Source organism: Clytia hemisphaerica, unplaced genomic scaffold (genome assembly GCF_902728285.1).
Source record: "Clytia hemisphaerica strain Z4C2 unplaced genomic scaffold, Clytia hemisphaerica genome assembly, whole genome shotgun sequence".
Taxonomy (NCBI): Eukaryota; Metazoa; Cnidaria; class Hydrozoa; order Leptothecata; family Clytiidae; genus Clytia; species Clytia hemisphaerica.
Genome location: NW_027103674.1, coordinates 1,548,598 through 1,571,638, shown reverse-complemented (window position 1 = coordinate 1,571,638; position 23,041 = coordinate 1,548,598). Strand labels below are relative to the sequence as shown.

General features: G+C 35.0%; 2 protein-coding genes across 3 annotated transcripts in view; one reads left to right on the top strand and one right to left on the bottom strand.

Moving 5' to 3' along the window:
- Positions 1 to 11,286, top strand: part of LOC136803470 (receptor-type tyrosine-protein phosphatase S-like) — a 43,638-nt gene extending 32,352 nt beyond the window's left edge. The window contains exons 25-27 of the mRNA XM_067060211.1: positions 3,557 to 3,705; positions 4,585 to 4,720; positions 11,116 to 11,286. Of these exons, the coding sequence (XP_066916312.1) occupies positions 3,557 to 3,705; positions 4,585 to 4,720; positions 11,116 to 11,190 (360 nt within the window). The 3' untranslated portion in view covers positions 11,191 to 11,286. The remainder of the gene's footprint in view (positions 1 to 3,556; positions 3,706 to 4,584; positions 4,721 to 11,115) is intronic.
- A 6,502-nt stretch (positions 11,287 to 17,788) lies between these two features.
- LOC136803453 (ATP-dependent DNA helicase PIF1-like) overlaps positions 17,789 to 23,041 on the bottom strand; it is a 28,208-nt gene continuing 22,955 nt past the window's right edge. Inside the window, exons 10-14 of one of the 2 annotated variants that reach the window (XM_067060179.1) lie at positions 22,393 to 22,485; positions 20,272 to 21,696; positions 19,556 to 19,689; positions 19,083 to 19,225; positions 17,789 to 18,687 (exon numbers count right to left, since the gene is read on the bottom strand). In XM_067060179.1, the coding sequence (XP_066916280.1) occupies positions 21,562 to 21,696; positions 22,393 to 22,485 (228 nt within the window). In that variant the 3' untranslated portion in view covers positions 17,789 to 18,687; positions 19,083 to 19,225; positions 19,556 to 19,689; positions 20,272 to 21,561. The remainder of the gene's footprint in view (positions 18,688 to 19,082; positions 19,226 to 19,555; positions 19,690 to 20,271; positions 21,697 to 22,392; positions 22,486 to 23,041) is intronic. The other variant, XM_067060180.1, reaches the window with a different exon arrangement.

Genomic DNA, 23,041 nt, shown 5'->3' with positions numbered 1-23,041 from the left:
GGCCTTAGAACCGGCTGACTAACAAGTTTAAGCTTCTTTTGAACCTACCCAGAGTAGGTAGGTTATTTTTCGTTATATAGTTAGTGGCTATAGAAAGGTTTTGCCGGTAATGAGAAAATTTAGCCATCCTACGGTACATACCTTAAAGAAGTAAGAACAAAGAATTCTCCTTATGCGATATAATCTAAAGCGTGAAAATGATAATTTCCTTTACTTAAGCTCCAGAAACATCTTCTCTATTGGAAGATTAGACGAATAGCATAAATTTGTCCGATCAAACCCCCAGAGAGACCTGTTCTTATTGCTCCGGCCTAGGAGCCTTTAATTCTCTCTTCCGACAACGACGGTCAAGGTCAAGACATTTTTTTTTGTTTATCTAATCCGATGATCTATTCCGATTTAATAAAAACGGATCATCTGGATTTCGATAATATTGCGAAAGTATTTTAGAAAAAGATGGCTGCCGAAAGTGGGCTTAGCTGCAAATCTCAGTGAAAGATGTGATCATTTTCATCATGATGTTTTGGACATATGATTTATGAGAAGTTTGATGCATACTTGTCTAACAATGTGGAAAGACTTTGGAGAAATCTTGGCCATGAATCGTCAGCTGCTCGAGTGCTTAAATCCTGCATATGGCTAACTTCTCTAGTTTTATGGACGCACAAAACCATAAAACTTTGTAACTTGACAATGGAATGAAACTTTCAAACACACATCCATTGGAATTCGAAAGAGAATACTAAAATTACAACATTGCAGTGCAAATTTGAAAACGATCTGAGCAGTTTTTGTGGTGTTATGTGGCATGTGTATGGCTGAAAATGATCCTGTTTTGTATTCATCATTTTTTGACTGGGTGACGGCTCCTTTTGATTTTTCAAACCCGACACAGATATTTTACAAACATATCACTATGAGAATTCAATAAAGGATACTAAAACACAATTCCTGTGTAAATTTGAACAAGATTGGAAAAGTTTTCACAGTATTATGGCTGAAAATGATCGTTTTTGGACTTTGTCGTAATTTCATCGCGGCTGGCGACCGTTCCTTTTGATTTTTCAAACCAGACACAGATATTTTACAAACATATCACATGAGAATTCAATAAAGGATACTAAAACACAATTCCTGTCTAAATTTGAACAAGATTGGAGAAATTTTCACAGTATTATGGCTGAAAATGATCGTTTTTGGACTTTGTCGTAATTTCATCGCTGCTGGCGACCGTTCCTTTTGATTTTTCAAACCCGACACAGATTTTTTACAAACATATCACTATGAGAATTCAGTAAAGGATACTAAAACACAATTCCTGTGTAAATTTGAACAATATCGGAGAAATTTTCACAGTATCATGGCTGAAAATGATCGTTTTTGAACTTTGTGTCGTACTGTCAACTGCCCCAACTTGGGACGAGTGGTCTGTATTTTCACTCTGTAAAATCAAAAGAGAAATCGTGTATTTTTTAATACGCGGTTCATTAAACTCAAATCTAATGACTTTTGAGGTTCGGTGAAATGTTGGTGGAATGGCCGTCCCATGTTGCGTAAGATAGTCCCAAGTTGGAGCAGTTGTCGGTAATTTCATCGCGGCTGGCGACCGTTCCTTTTGATTTTTCAAACCCGACAGAGAATTCAGTAAAGGATACAAAAAAGCAATTCCTGTGTTAAATTTGAACAAGGTTTGAGTAATTTTCACAGTGTTATGGCTGAAAATGATCGTTTTTGGACTTTGTCGTAATTTCATTGCGGCTGGCAACCGTTCCTTTGATTTTTCAAACCCGACACAGATTTTTTACAAACATATATCACTATGAGAATTCAGTAAAGGATACTAAAACACAATTCCTGTATAAATTTGAACAAGATCGGAGAAATTTTCACAGTGTTATAACTGAAAATGATATTTTTTGGACTTTGTCGTAATTTCATTGGCTGGGGCGACCGTTCCTTTTAATGATTTTTCAAACCCGAAACAGGTTTTTTCCAAATATACCACTATTTATTACATACACACTATTGTACCATTTTATTTGGTTTATCCTACTCTCCCCAAGTATTATCCCAACAGAAAAAAATAATGCTTAGCTAAAAGCCAGTGGCCTCTAATTTAGGCTATTTTTCTCCCCGAAATTTTATCTGGACAATCAAATCAAGAACTTGGAAATATTGACTTCTAAATGTTTATCTCCTTTAGCTTTAATTTTGAACTTGTTAGTCGAGGATGAGTGGGCGGGGGTGGGGTTGGTTCTTTAGGCAACAAGTGCATGTGTAATCACTTAGAAGAGCTAAACTTCCAGATTATTTCTCATACTCGCTCTGCAATAGAATTATTACTTTGCTTTCTGATCTGTTCTGATTAGCAGTTTGTGGGCAACGTTCTAACACAACTAACTCAACAAGCTCATCTTTCACATCTTTTAATCTCTTAAGCCGGAGCTTCCAGCGCAGCTGGTTTATTTCTTTATCAAAACAACATCAACAAATTTTTGTACAAAGGCCCATTTAGATGAGCTTTGGTACAGGCTATTTGGTACGCTTGCATAACTTTCATACATAAAGGGCAATATTAAAAAAAAACTTACTAGTAATACAGTAGATTGAACTTATATACTAATGATTGAAGGAAACGTTCTAAAAGTCTCTGTGCAAATTAATTGTTTTTTAATCAAGCATTTTTTTTCAAACTTACATAATTTAAAGACACATCTCGTGCTTTTTTTTAAACTAACTCCATTATGGATTTAAAAGGACCCTTACAAGAAAATACATCGTCTAGGAAAAAGGACCGCTTTAAGGGTGTCACATCCCATATTTCTCACATACCCAACTAATATTCTCTTTAACATAACATGACCCCAAAGTTTCCAAAATGAAATACTAGAAATTTTGACCCAATTTCAACTGTCAAAAGGGTTGTTCTTTACAAATTTTGCATTTTCGTTTCTTAGCTTTTCTTAATTCTTCCAATCCATGTTTCGATACCATAACATCATAGATTACATATAACTTCGAATAAACGCCTTCTTTTAAACGTCCCCCCTAAAAAAAGCAAAAAAGTTTAATAAACGCCCGTTTATTCGATTATTAGAAGTAATACGGTAAGACGGCGTAGTAGTGTAGTGGTTATCAACCTTGATTCCCGTCTAGGAGGTCAGGGTTCGAATCTCACTCGGTGCTATGATTCTCTTGGGAAGTGAATGTACCTTCGCCCTGGTCGACCCATGCCTTGTGAGGGGAACTGGGTACCATCACTCTGATAAAAGAGTATGGGGAGTATGTCAGGCATTGCATGTGGTGTGGTGACGATATACTCATAGGTTCAACACCTACGAAGATGTTTGTCCTTCTGTGTAGTTCGAGTATCGTCGTCTAAACACCAATAACTCGTGCCACGAGTGCAGGGCTAGCAGTGTCTGGTAAGCGTGGTAATTTCCCTATCCTAGGGTATATATCTATCCAGGGATAGGGCCCACTCCGAATGATCCGGACGGCTCACTTTTCATACGGTAACACGCACTAATTTATTGTCTTCATTTCCCCCAAACAGAGTGGTGAAGCTCGCACTATATCACATTTTATGTATTTTGATTGGGCAGTCAACGCCACTCCGGACGCCCCATCTGTTATCGAATTAATTGGCGTTCTCCAAAAGACACAGCAGATGACTGGAAACTCCTCCATTGTGATTCACTGCAGGTGAGCATAGTTTCACCCCCCTATGTTTAGGGGGGGTCTACAAATTCTCAGATAACTCTGTAAGGGGGGGGGGTTGAAATAGTCTCAATTATTAGGGGGATTCGGCATTTAGGGGGGTTTCAAAATCATTTTCAGTGTTATTCTCAGTCAAAAAATTGATCCCAGGGTTCACGACCTCGGTTATTAAGGGGGGGGGCTGAGAAATTTATATATCCGGGTTTGGCCTTTAGGAGAGTTGATTATATAGGGGGTTTGAACTACCCAGGTAACTATGGTGAGTGAAAGCTTAGGACCATTGAGTTCGAGTTTGAAGGCTAGAAATGAATCTTCAACATTTCTTAAGCAAGAAAAAGTAATGTCTTGAGAGCTGCGTCGCTTTTAGGATGACGGATTGGACTTAGCTAGTACTTTCTTTGTTTTCGCACGGTACGTTTTTCTAAACATGCCAATGGATTTTAATTTCAATCCAGTGTTTAGGATGAGAAATATCCCCATATCCAAGACTTCCCTTGCTAGCTTTTCGAGCTTATAATCTTAAATGGTTTAGACAGTATCTAGATTCGATATTTAATGCAGATAGCTCAATAATCTAGGACTGTTAGACCGTCTTTTGATTGTTTTCACGGTCAGCAAACTGGGGGATAGGAACCGCGAACCCCCTAGTTTCGTTAGCTGGTGCCCTAACCACTTTGCCATTGCTCCTTGAAATGTCCTAGACTGTCTACATTGCTTTCTCAAATTTGAGTTAAGAAGGTACAAATAATGGAGAGTCTGTTGTATTTTACAGCCCTAGAGATGTTTAAAGATATTTTTAAGAAAGGTTTGGTTGGAAGATGTAGATTTTGCTGTTGTAGCTAATTATTTTCATCATATTTTTAGTGATGGCTCAGGGCGTAGTGGCGCTTTAGCCGCCCTTATGTATTGTATCGAACGTGTCAAATTGGAAGGTCTGGTGGACGTTTTTCAAGCTGTACGGAGCATGCGAACTCATAGGATCTCGCTTGTTCAAACTCTAGTAAGTTTTATTTTCTTGTGTTAGTTGAATTTCTTAATCTCAACACAATTTCGCCGTACTGTAGGATGACTAAACTTCCTCAATCTTAGTGCGATCTTTCCGCTGTTTTTACCAGGCATATCGGTAAATAAGTTTTTTCTCTCTGCTTCTTGAGATTGGTTTTTATAACAAATAAGTCATTTTTTTACCTACCCAGAGTGTTAGAAATTCCAGTTTCTGCTGTTGAGTGGCAAAAGGAAAATTTCTTCCGGGAATGGGAAAGTTTAACCAACCTACTGTACACTCTGTTGAATTTGTTGTTCAAGAAATGTGTTGGAAATCCCCAAGGCTCTTAAGGTTGAAAAAAATTCAAATCATGGAAGGAAAGGATTTCAGAATTTACAAGTCGTACCTGTTGCCTTGAATTTCAGAGAAAGTTCGTATCCACGTAAGTGTAAAGACTAAACTTTGTGTTTTTTGTCGGCAATACCGATTTAAGCTTAGTTTAAGTTAAAAGCTTAATTAGTTAATAGCCCTTTTTATAAATTACGTCACGAGCAACGCTTACCTTAGTGAGCACCTCACCAAAAACCGGGATTTTTCATCTCGTTTCTTAATCGCTTAGAAAAGACGCGGGTGACGTCTTGTATAGACTACGCTTACCTCTTTTTCAAAATATTGCTATGGTTATTGATTCCCGAAGGTTTTTATAAGGAGTGTACTCTATTTATAATTTGACACTTAAAGACTCGGGGGATTTAATCACCTTGGTGATAGTTTCAAAACGAGGCAGTCATTGCACTCCATGTGCCATATTATTTACTCTTTCTTCTCTAGTTTAAATATTAAGAGCTGGTTGGCTTTTCTGTAGGCCACTCATAATCGGCTGCCAAGAACTGACCTGAAATTCGAGGACTACAAGTTGTGCGCGGGACAGAGAATATAGTGCTGACGGTAGCTTAAGAAAGTTTGTTTACAATCTTTGACCAAATATGAATTGCTTGTCCGTCGAAATATCGCGAGGCGAAGCCACTGTTTACGTTCAAACAATTTTGAAATTTCGTGTTTTCTTTTTCCTGATCCAATTTCAAATCTCGTGCTTCAGTGGTTTAGAAGTCAGTTGTATACATCCTTAAAATTTAAAACTCTTAAAACGAGTCTAACCTAGCATGTACCTGAAAAGATAACGCGTAGTTCAACACACGGTAGGTTTTTTCAAAATATAAAAAAACGCCCTTGGACGGGACGGTACAGGCTAGGTCTACCCACAAGGCTATACATTTTTTTGCTAATTTGAAGCTAAATATTTTTGGTTTGTATTTCGACCGTTCTAGGGGTTACAATCGAAACCGAGATATCAAATTTCGGGACTGGTTGCTGATTAAACTTTTTGAATATTCCCGTGAAAAACATTTTCCAAAATCTTTAATCAGCTGTAACTACTTAGTGCCCAAAATATTATGTAACCTCTTCATTAGTTAAAGATATAGTCACTGTGATGGAGTGTCTTTAAGTCTTATTGATTCTATACATTTGGGTGTAATGACTCTTCTCCATGGGGTCTTTTTGCTTCCATCCAACAAGCTGTAATAACTGTTTAATTTCCCATTTTCTATTTCTTCTTTAATCTGTATTTGTTTGTTAAACTATTAGTTAAATATCAGCTTATTTAACAACCTCTTGCCCAGACTTTCAAAATTCATCACAAATTTGTACCCTCCATTTTATGTGTCTTTTTTGGTTGTTTCAACTTGCCTTCCTTTGCATTTCTATCGGACTATCAGATAAAGTGTCTCCTTCCCTAGCCTAGAGTTTACTTCTGACAGATCTTTGCTTTCTGACGATTTTGATTTCCATAGGCAAGAGCTCCGTCCTGTATTTTTATTTCAAACTCATAGCCCAAACCATGCTATTTATTTCGCCATCGATAAATAAAAGAAGAAATCATAGCATTGATCTCCAGGCTAGTGAGTCCAGCGAAGTAGAGGACCTTGGCATTTCTATCGGGTCATAAAAGTCTATCTTTCTCTCCCTATCTTTCCTTTTCAATATCCATTTAACAGATTCGCTACCATTTTGTGGTTTGACCAGCAAAAAGAAGTGTCTTTTGAGCTGTTTTCGTGTGTAGCAATTGAAAGTTTTTTACACTTTCATTGACTAGTTAGTTGCTTGGTGTGAAAAAGATTCAGTAATCTTATTCTTCTGTTTTACGTCAAGTTGAGATATTTCAGGCTTTGTACTCTATTTGTTTGGGACAAGCTGGAGTTTTTACAAGCTCTTATTTGATTTGGTTGGTCGTTAAGATGTAATAAAAGAATCTTATTACTTTTTCTAAAGGACGTGTCATCTCTATCACTTTAAATGACCAATTAGTGAAGTATCTTATAAAAACTCCAAGGCATCTCATTTGTTTCAGTCATTCATGGCTAAGGATTCTTATTTAAGTCGGTCTTTAAGAGTTTTCGAGTCACTTTTTTTTCTTAGGAAATTGTTCTAACGGAGAAATAAGTGTACGAGAGTCATGAAATTGTGGTTGTCTTATTAACTCTTTCATGGCAAAGAAAATCGAAAAAAAAAACGGTTTCTTAGAAGTTCTAACTGCAGATACAATTATCTCAAATAGGTCATTTTTGGGATCGTTGGAAAGCTCTTTTTATGTTCTATCTTTTCAGCGTGCCAGATTTTTAAATTAGATCTTTACAAAAAGTTACAGCAGCCGAAAAGTATCGTTCCAAATGGAACCAAATTAGCTGGGCCGTCCTGAAAGAGTTAAAACTAATCATGATGTTGTTATGTAATGGGAAACTTGTTCGGTGACCTGTATTGACATTTTGAATATCATTTTGCAATTTGTTTGTTTTTATTCTTTGTGTCAAATCTAAAACTTACTATTACTGTAGTATTCCGAATGTTCTATACAGCAGAGTCTCTATAACTCGAACCTCCATAAACCGAATGTCTCCTTAACTGGAACAAGTTGTCTTGTGCCTTAACAATGCCTTATTATAAACCTTACTCCATATTCCTAAATTTCCATTATTCGAGAAAATTTGTGTTTCCCTTGTATAATAAGGATGCAAAAGAAAATTACTAATGGAAAAGAATGCTATAAGAGGCCCCCAGCGGTAACTCTAATCACGATATCACGCAATTTTTTGTCTTCAAAAAAAATTGCACTCATGCAAAAAGTATCACGTCATCACAAAAACCGCTTGGGGGCCTCCTATAAGGTTCTACTGTAGAGCAAGTTGGATGAAGGACGAATTCGTAATATCGATAAGAATTGAGGCAATAACCATAAGTGCATTTTCACAAATTACCATTTCCATGATTGCAATTAATGAAAGCTTCATTTTTGGTTATTTGCATGCTTAATTAGGGAGTACTTATTTTGATTGAGCAAGGAACTCGCTTCGTTATGGAGAAAACTTGCACGTGATGCAAGCAACCTAATGTTTGTGTTTACATTTGTCATTTGACATGTAAGCAAAATGCTACAAAGGACCTGGGCACTAGTTGGTCCTCTTCTTGAAATCTGAATGCAAACAAAGTTATGTAAGTAACTTCGCACGCAACACGAGACTTTTTTTTACTTCACAAGGATTTCGTACTGCAATCATTGGAATAAGAAAGAACAATTTTTTTTGACATGTCATGAATAATTGATGTATTAGCTTTTGTCGTTAAAAGATAAGAAGTTTCTTGATGAGTACTGTAGTCATTTATTGAGACCATCTTGGCTTGGTGTAACAGTCATTTAGTATTTGAGACATTTGACTGTTCAAATTTCTTCTCTCTATTTCTGCGGAAGATTTTCCTATAAAGCTCTACTAAAAGTGAATTTTGTGGGGAAGAGTTTTATCTGATTGATTGATTGATTGATTGATTTTGGAATCGATTTTTCAACACCTTCTATTTGAAAGACTTACCCTGTGCTATTGGTGATATACAGCGATAGATTGTAGCTTGTTGTGGAACATTCGGATTAATTTGTCTCGCTTGATCAGTGAAACCGTTTGGTAGACTTTTGGACGACTTTAGAAACTGTATTTGAAGTTGAGTCATAACATCAACTTGCGATTCTTGTGATTTTTACCACCACCAGAACTTCGTTTTTAGAAGGTCGAAGAGACGTTATAACGGGAAGAATTCTTTTGCCTTGTGGTTAATTCCGTATTGGAAAGACAGAATGGTTACTTCTTGTTTTAATTAAAATCCGTTTTATTTATTCGTATTCGAAAGAAAACATTTTCCCTAAATCTGATTAAGACAAGAGAAAATACATTTACAAAGGAAGAATAATTGATACATTTTCAAAAAAAACAATACACATTGATACATTGACGCCACTCAAATTTCCAAATCATCGATCGACGACATGCAATCGAATTTGAGTGAACCCGATTCGAACTCGACTCAATACGATATGAACCATTCACTTGCATCTCATCAATATGTAGAGATTATTTTAATCACTTTATTTGTCGCGATCGGCTTACTGGGCAACACGCTAATCATTATCGTCAAAATCGTTCAATCTCGGCTACCGTCGAACTCGTCATTCAAAAAGTTTCGAATATCGATCAAATTTGTTGACCTTTTATCGATATTATTAGCACTGTGCGATATTTTGAAAGGTGTCTCATTTCTTATTATCGAACACCCGTGGTTAAGCGTTTCTTCATTCTTCTGCAGCAGTATGCAGAAAATTCTACTGTATGCATTTTCTATATCAAACTTTGTGACAATTCTCTTAATGGCCGGGCGTTACCGGGCCATCTGCTATCCGCTGAAAGTAGTAACAGGGACACGATCTCCAAGTAAAATACTCTTATTTGTCGTTTTGGCGCTTCAAGCGATCTTGTTTTTCGGCGTACCGGAATTGTTCATGTTTCATAATCCCGGTAATACGGAACTTCCGAGTTGTATTGCCGCTGACCGGAGTCGTTCTGGCGTTTACATGATACTTGAGATATCGATATTAGTTTTCTTTTTGATCATATCTGTCGCCTTTATGTCGTTTTTCATCGTCCGGATTTTCCGACATCTTGCGAAGAATAAGCGTGAAAAACTTTCCGTCAGACCACGTCAACAACGACAACGTAACCAGCGAGCCGTCAAAATCTTGATCAGTATTTATATTGCGTATATGACGTCATACACACCCTGGGTTTGCTTGTATTTGATTGGTGCATTGAATCAGCCAATGTATTTCAACGTTGTATCGCATCCGTCAAGTGTACTTTTAATGGGTTTCATCGCTGGAAGCTTTTGTAATTCTTTTTTAACGTATCTGCGGTATAGTAGCACCTTCCGCACAGACTTGAAACAGATTCTCTACTGTCAGGTGGTTAGTACTGGACCCAATAGTCAGATTTCCAGGCTTTCTTCCAACGGAAGTTCTAACAGTAGCAGAAAAACAAGTAAAGATAAATCTACAGAGATGAATAAATTTCCAGCAAATTGTTGAGGTGTAAACTGTATAATTATGTGTAGTATTCAATAATTTATAATAATTTAATATGTATAAAAGATTCAACTGTTCATCGTTTTATCTTCATATTTCGTTTGGTTTAGTACCGTAGGATGGTTAAACTTTCTGGGGAAACTATCCTATTTATGCCACCTTATAACAGAAAAACCCAAGACTCTGGGTTGGTTCCAAAGTAGCTTCAACTTGTTAAGCGGGTCACTCTCAAGGCTCTTTGTTGTCTACGCATTTGTATGCATGCAATAGAAAGATTATTTTGCCGGTATATCCGGAGAAAGCAGCGGAAAGATCCTGGAAATGCGCTAGGAAAATTTATGAAAGTTTAACCATCCTTAAGGTAAAACCCCTCATTTGCTATAGTCCTAAGGACATCATAACGTAACACAACCTTCTTACGCACGTCGCCGTCATCCAAGCCGTCCCTCCTCGCAAAGCGCAAGGTCAAAGTAAGCGCAAAGTCACCATTAATATTAGGCAAAGGTGCAATCTTTTTTTGTATAGAAAACAAAAAGGCAGGCTCTTTTATCAGGTGGATTTCTGAAACCTTTCCTTCCAAATGATTGAATACTGATTTTACAATTTTACGTCTTTCTGAGCCTAAACGTATTCCAAAGTCTGGGCCAGTTGCATATCTTTGTAGATGTTGATGTACAGTATTAGCATTCCGTGTCACAGGCAAAATGTGGCCAAAATTTGGTCCCCAGTGAGAAAAATACTCTAAGATTTCAACCTCATTTGGGAATTGATTTTGATATCACCCCTATTAAAATTCAATGGAACAAATTGCACTCCAAAACCTTTTTTATGACCTTTGAACAAGAGGATTTCTATCCGATTACGATAGAAATTTTCATCCCCACTGTGGGAAAGAGTTTCACCGGAGCTGTGAGACAGGGATGTGTATTAACTTTTCTTTTTGTTCCAGGAGCAGTATCAATTCATTTACAACGCTGTCTCTAATTATTTGGATTGTTTCAGTAATTATGCAAACTTCAAATAATTTATGCAGCGATGATATATGATAAATATGCATGTAGCAGAAAGGCGATAGTGCTTTGCTGTGGCGAGCAACTGATACGAAAATGTTCTTCCATTTTAACACCCGAATGATGAATCACTTCAATTGGTTGGTTGATTTTGGTCTTCCTGAACTCTGATTGGCTGAAATTCTGCCTGTAACAACGAGGCATTTGTCCGATGATACAATCTGATTGGTGTGTCAATGTGATATTGAAAATTGACATATTGGGTAATACGATAGTTTAAATTTGCTGTTTTCATAGACACATTGGAACGTATAGTAATTAGAAATGTCCGTTTTGGGGGACAACACAACTTCGTTCCATGTGTATTACTGGCTTTTCGATGCTTAATGATTTCATCGGATAATATTCTCCAGCGTCCATCTGTAAAATACATAAAGCCTGGGACGAGGTTTTGGGAAAATGATGCTTAACTTTATTTAGAAATTTTATTTAGTTTTCCGAGGTTAATATTATTTTAAACGACAATTTTATTTGCACTGTTTTATTTTTTTTAAATATTTTTTTAACGACGCCGATTTTCTATATTTATCAAGTTGGAAATTATTTTTCTGTTGAATTCTCACGAAGGTAGGAAGTCATTATACCGACTTCTCGAAATAGCTTTTATGTGCCAATTTATATTCAAAATACTCTCTTTAGAAGATAAACACCGCTGTTTCACAATCCCGGTAGGACCCTACTGGAAAATTTGACCGTCATTTCTTTCTCAATAAAACATGTCCTCGATGCACTCCAAAGCCATTCCACTGGGTTTTTAACCTTGGAACAATAGAATTGAGATTATCATCCCACTGTAGGAAAAAGTTCCACCGGGACTGTGAGACAGTGGTGTATAAACTGCTCGGACCCATTAGGGTCGAGTGGAATATAAGAATTTTTCAGGTCGTCTAAACCGACCTCATACCATTTCCTCAAAAAGCACGTTCTAACTGTAAGTCCATCCCCACTGGTCAGAGGCGGAAAAAGCCTCAAATTTTATGCTCTAAATATTAATGGCTCATAAAGTTTAAGATGAGATCTTATTTTTTGTTTAAAATAGCATTCATTCACGAATGCTTTGCTTTATAGTTAAATTATCTTTTGAGATTTTTTTCGATTTTTTTAAAATGCTGGCATGTTTTGTATATTTATCTTGGAGGATATTTTTAACAACTTACCTTTGAGTTTGGTCCAGTTTCAAGTTTGAATCTAAATTCGGCTCTTAGGGATGTTTACTCAATCGAGGAGTAAAACACTGTAAAAATCTAGTACTCAAAAAATGAGAAAAAAATTAAAAATTAAAAATTATAAATCAAATTACGTGTGTGCATGTTTCGCTCATTCAATTTTTGACGACATTTTTGGTCAAAAAATTGAATTTCGATGGCAATATTCAATTTTCAATTTTCGACTTAAAAAATTGAAAATTGAATTTTGACTGCTAGTTTCAATTTTCGTTTTGTTTATTGCCAGAAATGAACTGAAATTTCCAGTATCATCTTTGATTTTCTAATATAAACTTCTTGCATTGAAAATTGAAAATAATATTTTCAAATACTGAAAATTGTGTCGTAAGAAATTGAAATTGACAAAACCAAACCAATTTTTTATCACGCTTGCTTTTCCACGAAAACAGATGCTCAAAAGTAGTGTTTCATCGGTTTTATTGTTATTTGTTGCTGTCTAGTTTCCAGGTCTTTTGCAGCTTAATTTAGTTTTGGGTTCTATAAATACATTATGGCATAAATTTCACGCTGGAGCAATTTCCTTTACGTAATATTTAACTCTTCGGATACTCTTTGGTCTTTGTCTGGCCTTTTATATTTGACTACACTCTTTTTTTATAAGAACAATTTCAAAAGAAGGCTGGAAATTGGCCTAAATCTAAGAACATATTAAGAACCCGGGGGGGGGGGGTACTAGGGCAAGGTGGGTTACTGGAATGCTCCGCTGGTTAGGATACCTTTTTTAACCTCCACGAGTCCCAGGTAGGGCCGCAAAAACACCAAAATAGAAAAATCAGTCCCTCGTAGGGTGCCTATTTTTGGAAAATTTGGGGAAAAAGTAGAAAATTTTGGAATTTTAGTCCCGTTCAGGGTCACTTTTTTCGCAAATTTCGAGTCCCACGTAGGGTCCAGCGGAGCACCCCCGTCGGTCGACAAGGGTAGTACCCCCCCCCCGGATTAAGAAAAATGTGAGCCTCAGATTTCAGATTTTAAAAAGGTACAGACTTTAGCCGATTTTTTTTTTATTAGAACACCTATAATTCGGCTGAGTCTGGATGTGCTTATTTACTCTCGCCACTTCCATTTCAGCTTTTAATGAAGTAAACGCGTGTGTAATCGATACATTAAGAGAAAAATTAGACTAACAAAGAAGAGACTGAATAAAACTATTGTTTCCTTTGTCTTCTTTGTAACTGGTTGTAAATCATTTTCAACTTTCAATTTTTTCATCCGAGACGTTTTTTTTACAAATTGGTTTGGTTTTGTCAAATTCAATTCTTCACGACAAAATTTCAGTATTTGAAAATATTATTTTCAATTTTCAATACAAAAAGTTTATATTAGAAAATCAAAGATGATACTGGAAATTTCAGTTCATTTCTGGCAGAAATAAAAATAAAATTGAAACTTTCAATCAAAATTCAATTTTCAATTTTTTGACTCGAAAATTGAAAATTGAAAATTACCATCGAAATTCAATTTTTTGACCAGAAATGTCGTCAAAAATTGATTGAACGGAACATGCCTGCATGAAATTAACATTAAAATTAAAATCAGAATTTTTTTTAAAAATCTAAAAAATTAAAAAAAAAAAAACCTTGTGCACCAAATTTTGAGTCACTGTTATTAAAGTACAAATTTAGGGTTCCCTAAAATCATACTCTTTGGGTGGAGGTTTGATTGTCCTTGAAGCTTGCCCTGATTCATTTCTAAGTTATTTTCTTTATGATTTTTATAATTTTTTTCACACAAGGATATAGGTTAGTAAAGTAAGAGTACAAAGTATGTAAATTATTTTTTCTTGTCAAGATTTCTTATATTCTTTTGTTATTTTTTATATTAGTTTTAAAATTATTTTCTTTTTGTCATTATTATATATTATTAACATTATTATATTTATATATAGTGTAAAACTTTTTTGGCATTCTACTTACTGAGCTTTGTCTTAACCACGAGGGGCACTCTATTTCTAAAAGACGTCATGTGCCCTCCCCCGGGTCTTAACCCTGGAGGGCAAGCAAAGTCTTTGATCGAAGATTTTTGGAAGTGATACCCTAGTTGAGACCATAATGAAATCACTTCTGTAGCGATGTAATGCGTCGAGAGCGCTAGATCTCCTTGGACACTTCTGATGGAGCGCCGTTTGACGTTAGGGAAGGTTTTAAAACTAAAATAGCTTCTTTGCGAATATCATTTCCAAAAAAAAACTCCGAACATGAGATGACGGGTATGACTTTGTCCAGGGTTTGTAAAGGTCTGTGATTCTAAGTCCAAAGTTCTATTGTGAAATAAAACGTAATGTACAGTTAGAATGAAAATGGAAGAGATTTTAAGGGACTGAGTAAAAAACTTAGTACTACTGAGAGACTTAACGGAAAATAATCACAAAATCTTTAAAAGACCTAAGTACTTGAAAATAAGACATATAGACAAACCCAGTATAGAGAAAATTATGTCCTTTGATATTTTATAACACAAAGGTGCAGTCTAGATGGAATTATTTTGAGCAAAACAAAATTATAGATAACTTCTTGTTTTTTATAAATAGATATTTAGTAAGTAGATGTATGTATAATTAAATGCCATTGCAAAATAACTTTCAAAATCCAAATCGCCTGAAACTGTTGACCTGAGAGTAGGTCTCAGTTGATTATGGGGAATTTAGGATTTGAGCCTTATTAGCTTGGCAAGTGATAAATGTAAATATACCGTCATTAAAACAAATTTCATATTTTAGTATATTCTTTCATTTGGTTTTTAAGTCTATGTGGGTATAAAAGTTTTAAATTTTCTTATAGCCTTAAGATGTTTTCTAAAGTCGTGCAAAGGTAGTCTATGTCATTATATCCACCACTTGCCATTCTTCAAATTTAAAACTTTATAGCAAGCCAATTGATATTTAGAACAACAACTGAAAATTAATTATATGGCACAAATCAGTTTAAAGCACCTCTGTACCAAAAATGTCTTGCCCCAAAAGATAAAAAGCTCTTTCTTCATCTTCAGTTTTTTTATCTTTGTTTCCTAAAAAATAACTGTTCTCTAAATTATCTTTCCAACGGTATATATTTTTTTAGAATTGCACACTTGTAGCGAATAAACTTCTATGTAGTCTGAATCAGGCGATTTAGGGAAAAATAAGGACCTTTTCTATTGACAGATAAAAAAGTTATTAATTGGGGGGGGGGGTGTCATAATAAGATCCATGGGTGGCAAAGAGAAGGGTACATTAGGTACCTGAAAGTAATTATTTAAAAATTAATTAAAGATTGATTTGAGGCTAAATAATATTAAAATTGAACTACCCACAATTAAATTTTTGATTCAAATCTATAAATTTATATTCTTTTGTTGGACAGGATGAAATTTGACATTGCGAATTATTTTATTACTATTCTCTCTTCAGTTTTATTTTCTAATCTAACTTTAATTAGTTATAATTTGGTTTTCCTGAATTATGAATGGTGATTAATGATTCAGACACCAATCTAAGTATCAAAACACAGATCAAAGAAGAATATTTAAAGAGAGACAAAAAGAAAATTCAGCCAGACATTTTTCCATCACAAACTTTAACATTTCCAGCTCATACCAATCTAATCAGTATTTAATCGATGAAGGTTGTTGATGAAGACTTCACCTGCCATATTCTTCGCGGCTCAGATATATTTGTGGTATTCAGCCTTACGCATGCGTAGTAAAATGTTAAGGCCAAATTAATTACGTTTTACCACAAGCAAATAAACCCTTCATCGGGTTGGTCAAAGCAAATTTCATATCTATTTTTTTCTCTCTTTTTTCTTCCTCAAAAATTTCTTCTTGAGCAATTTTTGTATCCAAAAAATAACATTTAGCATTTAAAATTTCAAAAAAAAGTGAACTTATAGCGTCAACACTCAGATAAAAATTTTTTCCATTCAAAACCTCTGCGATGGAGTGCAAAATAACAATAAATTTCCTTATATGGTCATAATAACACTCCATCGGAGAGGCTTTCGACTTCAACATTTTCAATTTCACAAAAAATGTTGAATAGTATCTACGATGGAGGGTGAAAATGACTTTTATTTCCAAATATGATCAACATTACACTCACCCGCAGAGGCTTTTTCGATCAAAATCCGTAAATGATGTTTTACAATAATTATTTTGGCATTACAAAAATGAAAAATGAATTTCAATTATAATTTTCCATTTTTTCAATTTTGACTTTCTCCTCCTTCCCTTTCTCCCTCCCTCACTTCCTTTCTCCTCTCTCCTTCCTTCCCTTCCCTTCCCTAATCCTCTCTCCTCCTTTCCCCGATATCACACCCTTCTCATCACTTAACACTCTACTCTGCTGCGCGCCGCTCGCTCCAGCGCATCAGCCGTCAATCAACCAATCTGAAAAAGAAGAAGAAGGAAACATGCAGCAAACTCAATGCGGATCAAGCAAATGTTTCAGATAGAAAGTCATAACACCATCTCTAATCTACACGAATGTATAGCATTGAACTTGTAATGCAGCTGATAAAATCTAGTCAATTGACCATTTATCGTACGGGAATAATATCATTGTGGTTTGTCGAAAAAACGTTAACGCATGCGCAATGAGTAACAAACGCATGCGTGGTAAAATGATGATGCTCGGATGTTATCAACATGTAACTCGTATTATATTTTGTGCGTGTGCTTTTAAGATTTCATTTTTTTTCCGATTATCCAATTAAATCGACTGCGCCAAAGGTGTAATACAAAAACATTAAAAGGTGGTTGGATGAAAACTTGTTCGAGTTATGGAGATTCCACTGTAGCAATTAACCAAAAGAAAACTAGAAGTAAAGAGTACTTAGGCCAAAGTAACCTGAACTTTTACCACACGTTTTTATATAAGAACATTCAAAATTTTTAAAGCCATCGGATGTTCTTAACTTTTTGAGTTTTAAGCCAAAAAATGTTCTTAACATGCTCTCATTTTCACCTTTTTACACCCCTGCCTCGCAGCCCCGGCGGAACCTTTTTCCAGTAGGGATAAGAATTCCTATTGAAATTCCGATGGGGATAGAAATTTTATTTGTCCAAGGTTGCAATATCCAGTGGGATGGTTTTGAGGTCCAATTTTTAAACATTGAATTTCGAATGGGGATGAAATCAAAGTCAATTTCCCAGTGGGCTGAAATTCTAGGTTATTTCCCACTAGGGAGACAGGGGTGTTTTTCTTGAGTATTTTTATATATCAGAATCATGAAAAAGCGAACTAAGGGACTGGGTTTGAGTTTGTTTTTTAGTACTATTCTGTATTCGAAAGTCGGATATCCCGAAAGTCTATCCATGGTTTGGCTAAAAAAGAAAAGACCTTTGGTTTGAATATTTTCTGATTTAGATCTTTTGTATATTTAAGTATTCATAATGCAAAAATATTACAATTATAAAATCATAACTGCATGTCACGTTATCAAAAAAGCCAGTAATAATGTTACCCCTGTCTTACATCCCTGGTGGAACTTCTTCCCACAGTGGGGTGAAGATTTCTATCATAATCCCAATGGGGATAAAAACTATTGTTCCAAAAATTCAAATTTTTTCCATTTACAATCTTAAATGGGGCTAAAAAGAAAGTAAATTTTCCAGTTGGGCTGAAATATTTGGGTATTTTTACCACTTGGACGAAATTTTGGCCAATTTTTCCAGATGGGATGGAGATCCCACTGTTTCCGGGATACATGGATGTATAATTAGACGAACGAACTGGAGGGACGGTGAAATACTCTTTTCTTAAAGTTTCGTCTTTCTAATCCAGATGATAGGGAGTTTTTATAAGATTTAATAATTAATTAGTCATTTGAAGTAATAGAAATGACGCGTTCTTTAGAAAAAGTAACAAAATTGTTTGGTTAACGACCAATCAAATCAAATGAGAGCTTATAAAAACTCCATCTCGTCCCTTCCTAATCAACACGGTAAAGTGATTCCGATCTGATTTTCAGGAAATACAAAACACTTTCCAAAACAAATGACATCATACATAAATATCCACATAGCGAAGCTACCAATACTCCATGCTCGTTGTCGCTGACATCAGCAACGACAATAACCAGACTCGTTGTTCCGAGAAAGCAAGCGACCGCAATGAGAGTCATACCGAGTATGAAGCGAGAACTTTTAAATGTATCACAAAGTCGTTCCCACTGCGAGGATAGGTGGAGTAAAAGATCCAAAGCCACACAACAGAATGTTGTTGTTGCAACGATACGAAAGAAAATGAACCTGAAAAAAAAAAAAAAAAAAAAAAGGAAATAAAATCTCTCCCGAAAAAAGTATGTATACATGTACAGCATTTTAGCCGTTTGTCATTTTTGGCCGTTTTAGCTTTTTCTGAAATCTTCTATCTTTTAGCTTATTCTCCTTGGAAATATCTTTCCAACGGTGTATAGCTTTTTAACATCAATTTCGTTAGAAAAGTAAAAAGTAAAGTAAGTTCATATATTGTCAAATTAAACCACGCGAATGAGCCAGATTAAACTATACACTGTATTTTACTTCGATTAAGATGAAGATTTATGTGGCTAACTCACGCATATCTCCATTTTGCTAAACTGACCCTTAGCCTTACATATTGATTCTCATTTATTCATCATAGAAAAAAAACAACACTAACTTACCTCAAAGCGTAATATTCAGTGACATTCGGTAACACAAGCATTGCAATAAGTGACGTAATTAATTCGAAAATCTTGAGACGACCTTCCCAGAAACGTCTGATGTAGGAATCATCATATTTGAGGGTACTGCAAACACCACGTTTCTACAAAGTAAAACAACGGAAGGTTGCAATAGGTAGGAATTTACACCAGTTTTCTTAAGGGAACTTATTTGAAATTTTTGCAAAATTGTTGCCTTGCAAAAATTTATCCTGCAATTCACCAATATTTAAATCCTTTCACTTCAAGTGTCCACTACTTAATCATTGTTTTGCTTGCCATTTTTCAACGAATGCTTCATTCCTAACATATTTTATACCGTTGAAAAGATGATTCAGAGCACATTAGTTTCTAAGAAAAATAATTACAAAAGCTTTTGAAAATGAAGATGAAGAATGACGGAAAAAAAAGAATTCGGAATAAGACCAGCTCACCCTTGTCGTAGTTGCGTTCTTGGATATTGGTTGTGGTTCCGCCGGAGGCGCATCATTGATGTCCGCTGTCGAAGAATAGTTCCGCTTGGGTGTTTCCGGTTGACTTTCAAGATTCGTAAATTCCATTGTGATGGCTTTAAGATGATAACAAAAATTATTAAAAGGTCATATAAATCTTCAAAGTCACAACTTGAAGAACTAAACTGAGTTCAATTTTAATGGTTTGCTAACAAATACAGTAGACTCTCGTTTATTCGAACTTCTATTTGACTATTATTCGAATACTTCTGTAATTCGAACTTATTTCCAGTTCACCGTCAAGGAGAAGTCGTTTTAAAATACTTTCTATAATTCGAACACATAATATTCCTCGTTCGAGCTCAAACTAGCGAGAGTCAACTGCGCATTGAATCAAACTTTTGTTAAAATAAATCCCGAGAAAAAATATTCACTCAAAAAGTTCTAAAAAAAGATGATTTCAAGCAAAATTTCTTAGTTAGATAAACGTGTCATTTCAAAAATAAGTTTAATATAATTTAGATTTTCTCAAATATATTTTCTTTAAAAAAATCAACAAAATTTTCTAATAAAAGGACTTTAAAATATCTACTATACCTTTTAACGTACTCACAAGAAATAAAAACTTTAAAATTTCACTAACAAGTTATTTATCTATGATGACAAAAAAATATAAAAAGGTAAAAGAATTTACCTACTTTTAAATTATGTAAAAATATCAAGTAAACTTATCTTCCTAGATGACAATTAAAAATATTTTCTTGCCTCGTAAATTATATATCTTTTCAAAATAAGATTCAAAAAAATTCATTATTTATAACCCATTCATGCTGGGATTATATTCAAAGATAAAAATATTCTTTTGGAATAAATCATTTAGTTAATGAGTATCAAAATTTGATACCTGAATGAATTAAAATTCATACACAGAAAGTCAATCCATAAACGGTTGAAAAATCTCGAGTAGAGAGAGGTTAAAAAGTCATCGAAATGAGCCATACATATAGTACGTACGCAGTGAAAGGGGGAGGGGAAAGGAGGTTTAAAAAAAAGCGTACGGCTCTTGTTTAAATGACGTCATTTCTATTGTTCTCTGCATACAAGGGGTGTCCAGTATAAAATTTTTGCGTACGTACTATATGGATGGCCCAAATTCTAAAATCATCCCCTGTTACATCAAACACTGAGTGACTCAAAAAAAACTTAAACAACGGTATAAAGAAAAACAAACTGAATTGACGTTAGAAATTTCCAGGTATCTCTAAAAATATGTTATTTTGATCAAATTTATGACAAAGTTAATAGGAATTGAGATTATGATTTCAACGAAACAAAATATTCACATCTTTACACAGAGATGTAGGGACTGTGCCTTGGAGTCAGCACAAAGACTTTAAAAGGACGTCCATCTAACGTTTGTTACGTCCATATATCACGATGAATGGAAATCCCGAGGAGACACTTAGACAAAATTGGGTACGGGGACGTGCCGCTGGTCAGGGTCCCTTTTTTAGGCCTTGAAAATATCTGACAGGGTCCCAAACTTAATAAGTTTCAGAATGTGTTGTGGTTATTTTGGACAATTTTCAAGGTGGAAATTAGAAAATTATTCAAATAGGTTGTCTACCTTTTGTCATTTTTGCCACTTTTCAAAATTTTACGTGCATGCGAAAAGCTTTTTTCACATGTACGTAAAATTTTACTTAAGACCTTGAAGGGTGGGGAATTTCCCTAAGCTTACGTAGTGTTTTAAGGCCTTATGTAGAGTTTGCTTATGTTCAAAAAGTTTTGATCGCAAGGAAAAGTCACGTAAGACACTCAACAAAAACTCTACATAATGTCGGGGAAATTTCCAAAAGACAGCCTTACGAACGATTTTCCTCAAGGTCTAAAGTAAAATTTTACGTGCATGTGAAAAAAGCTTAACGTCTGAACATTGTCTAAGTGATAAAAAATATTATAAAAATCCATAGCAAGAAATCCCATTGCTACCTATACTGGACTTCATTTTCAACACCAGCTAGTCCTTGTATTCTCAAATCTCTCCTCAACTTGATATAGAATTGTAATACAGTTCTGTTGGCTTTGATACATGATTTTGTGACATCTAGCACACGAAGTCCCTAATAAAAAAAGGTAAAATGAACAAAATGATTTTCAAATTGGATCATAACACTCTTTTGATACCTAGATTTTCTTTAACTCGACCCTCTTTAACTCTTATGTCTCTTTAACTAGAAAATTTTTTTACACGTTTTTTTATAAGAACAAACTATATAAGAAAATAAGGCTTCGATGGCCAAAATGTTAAGAACAAGTTAAGAACATTTTAACACTTTTGGAGAAAAATACTCAAAAAATGGCAACAATTAAAATATGTTAAGAACATTTCTAGGCTTCAAACTCAAAAAGTTAAGAACAACCCAAGTCTTCAAAAATTTTGGATGTTCTTATAAAAAAACAAACGTGTAGTCCCTTCAGTTAACAACATCTTTTGAACCTTTTAAGTCTTCCCAAAGGGGTTATAGGTGAATCTTTAACTTTTCTCAAGCAAGAAAAAGTGAAGGTTTCCGCTGTATTTAGAAAAAAGGATACAATATAGCATTTTCTTTGTTTTAAGCGGCATATTATTCGAAGTCTGAGGATTTATTTGTCACGTGTTTCAGCTTCATTTTCTATCAAAGAACTTCATCTCTACCACCTTCGGGACTTTGAACTCAACGGCGTTAACAGTAGTTGTGAATATAATCATCGTGGTCGATACAATGGAATTCGATTCTACCGCGCTATCTTATCTAGTATATTTCATACCATCTTACCTCTAAACTTTTGGCCCTTGATAAAGCCACATAAGCTTGTCCATGTTCAAAAACTCGCGACAACGAAACTTCACAGCAATCCAAAGTCAAACCCTGTAAAATCGAATTTAAACAAGCTTATATGCTGAGTGGCATATCATAAGTCTAATACAATAAGAAAGTAGAAAAAAAATGGCAAATTGAAAAATCAGAAAAAATACAAAGCCAATAGCGCGAAATGCTCATTTTCCCTAAAAATCACAAAAGGGGATTTCCCCAAATAAGAAAATGCAATTTTTGCGACCAAAAAAAGCTTTCCGGAAAATCTTTTTTTTTTCTTCTCTCTGTCACATTTTGGGTATTGCCATTTTGCATGATTGTGCAAAAAATCAGAAATAACTAATAAGCCAATCCCGAGGAAAGCTGGTAACAGACGAACGAACATAGGGACATGTATCTCCAATAGACTAGTGCCCAGGTCCCAAAAATCTTTTGAAAATCACCTACAAATATTCACCAAAGGAAGAGCGTGATAAATTTCAGCCTAATCCGAAAGTAAAATCTAGACGTGTGAACAAGGACAAATATCGAAGATCAATACTCTAGATTTTTAATTATCTAGTTTTAGATTACAATTACATTATTTTGGGCTTTGAGGAGGTTCAATTTT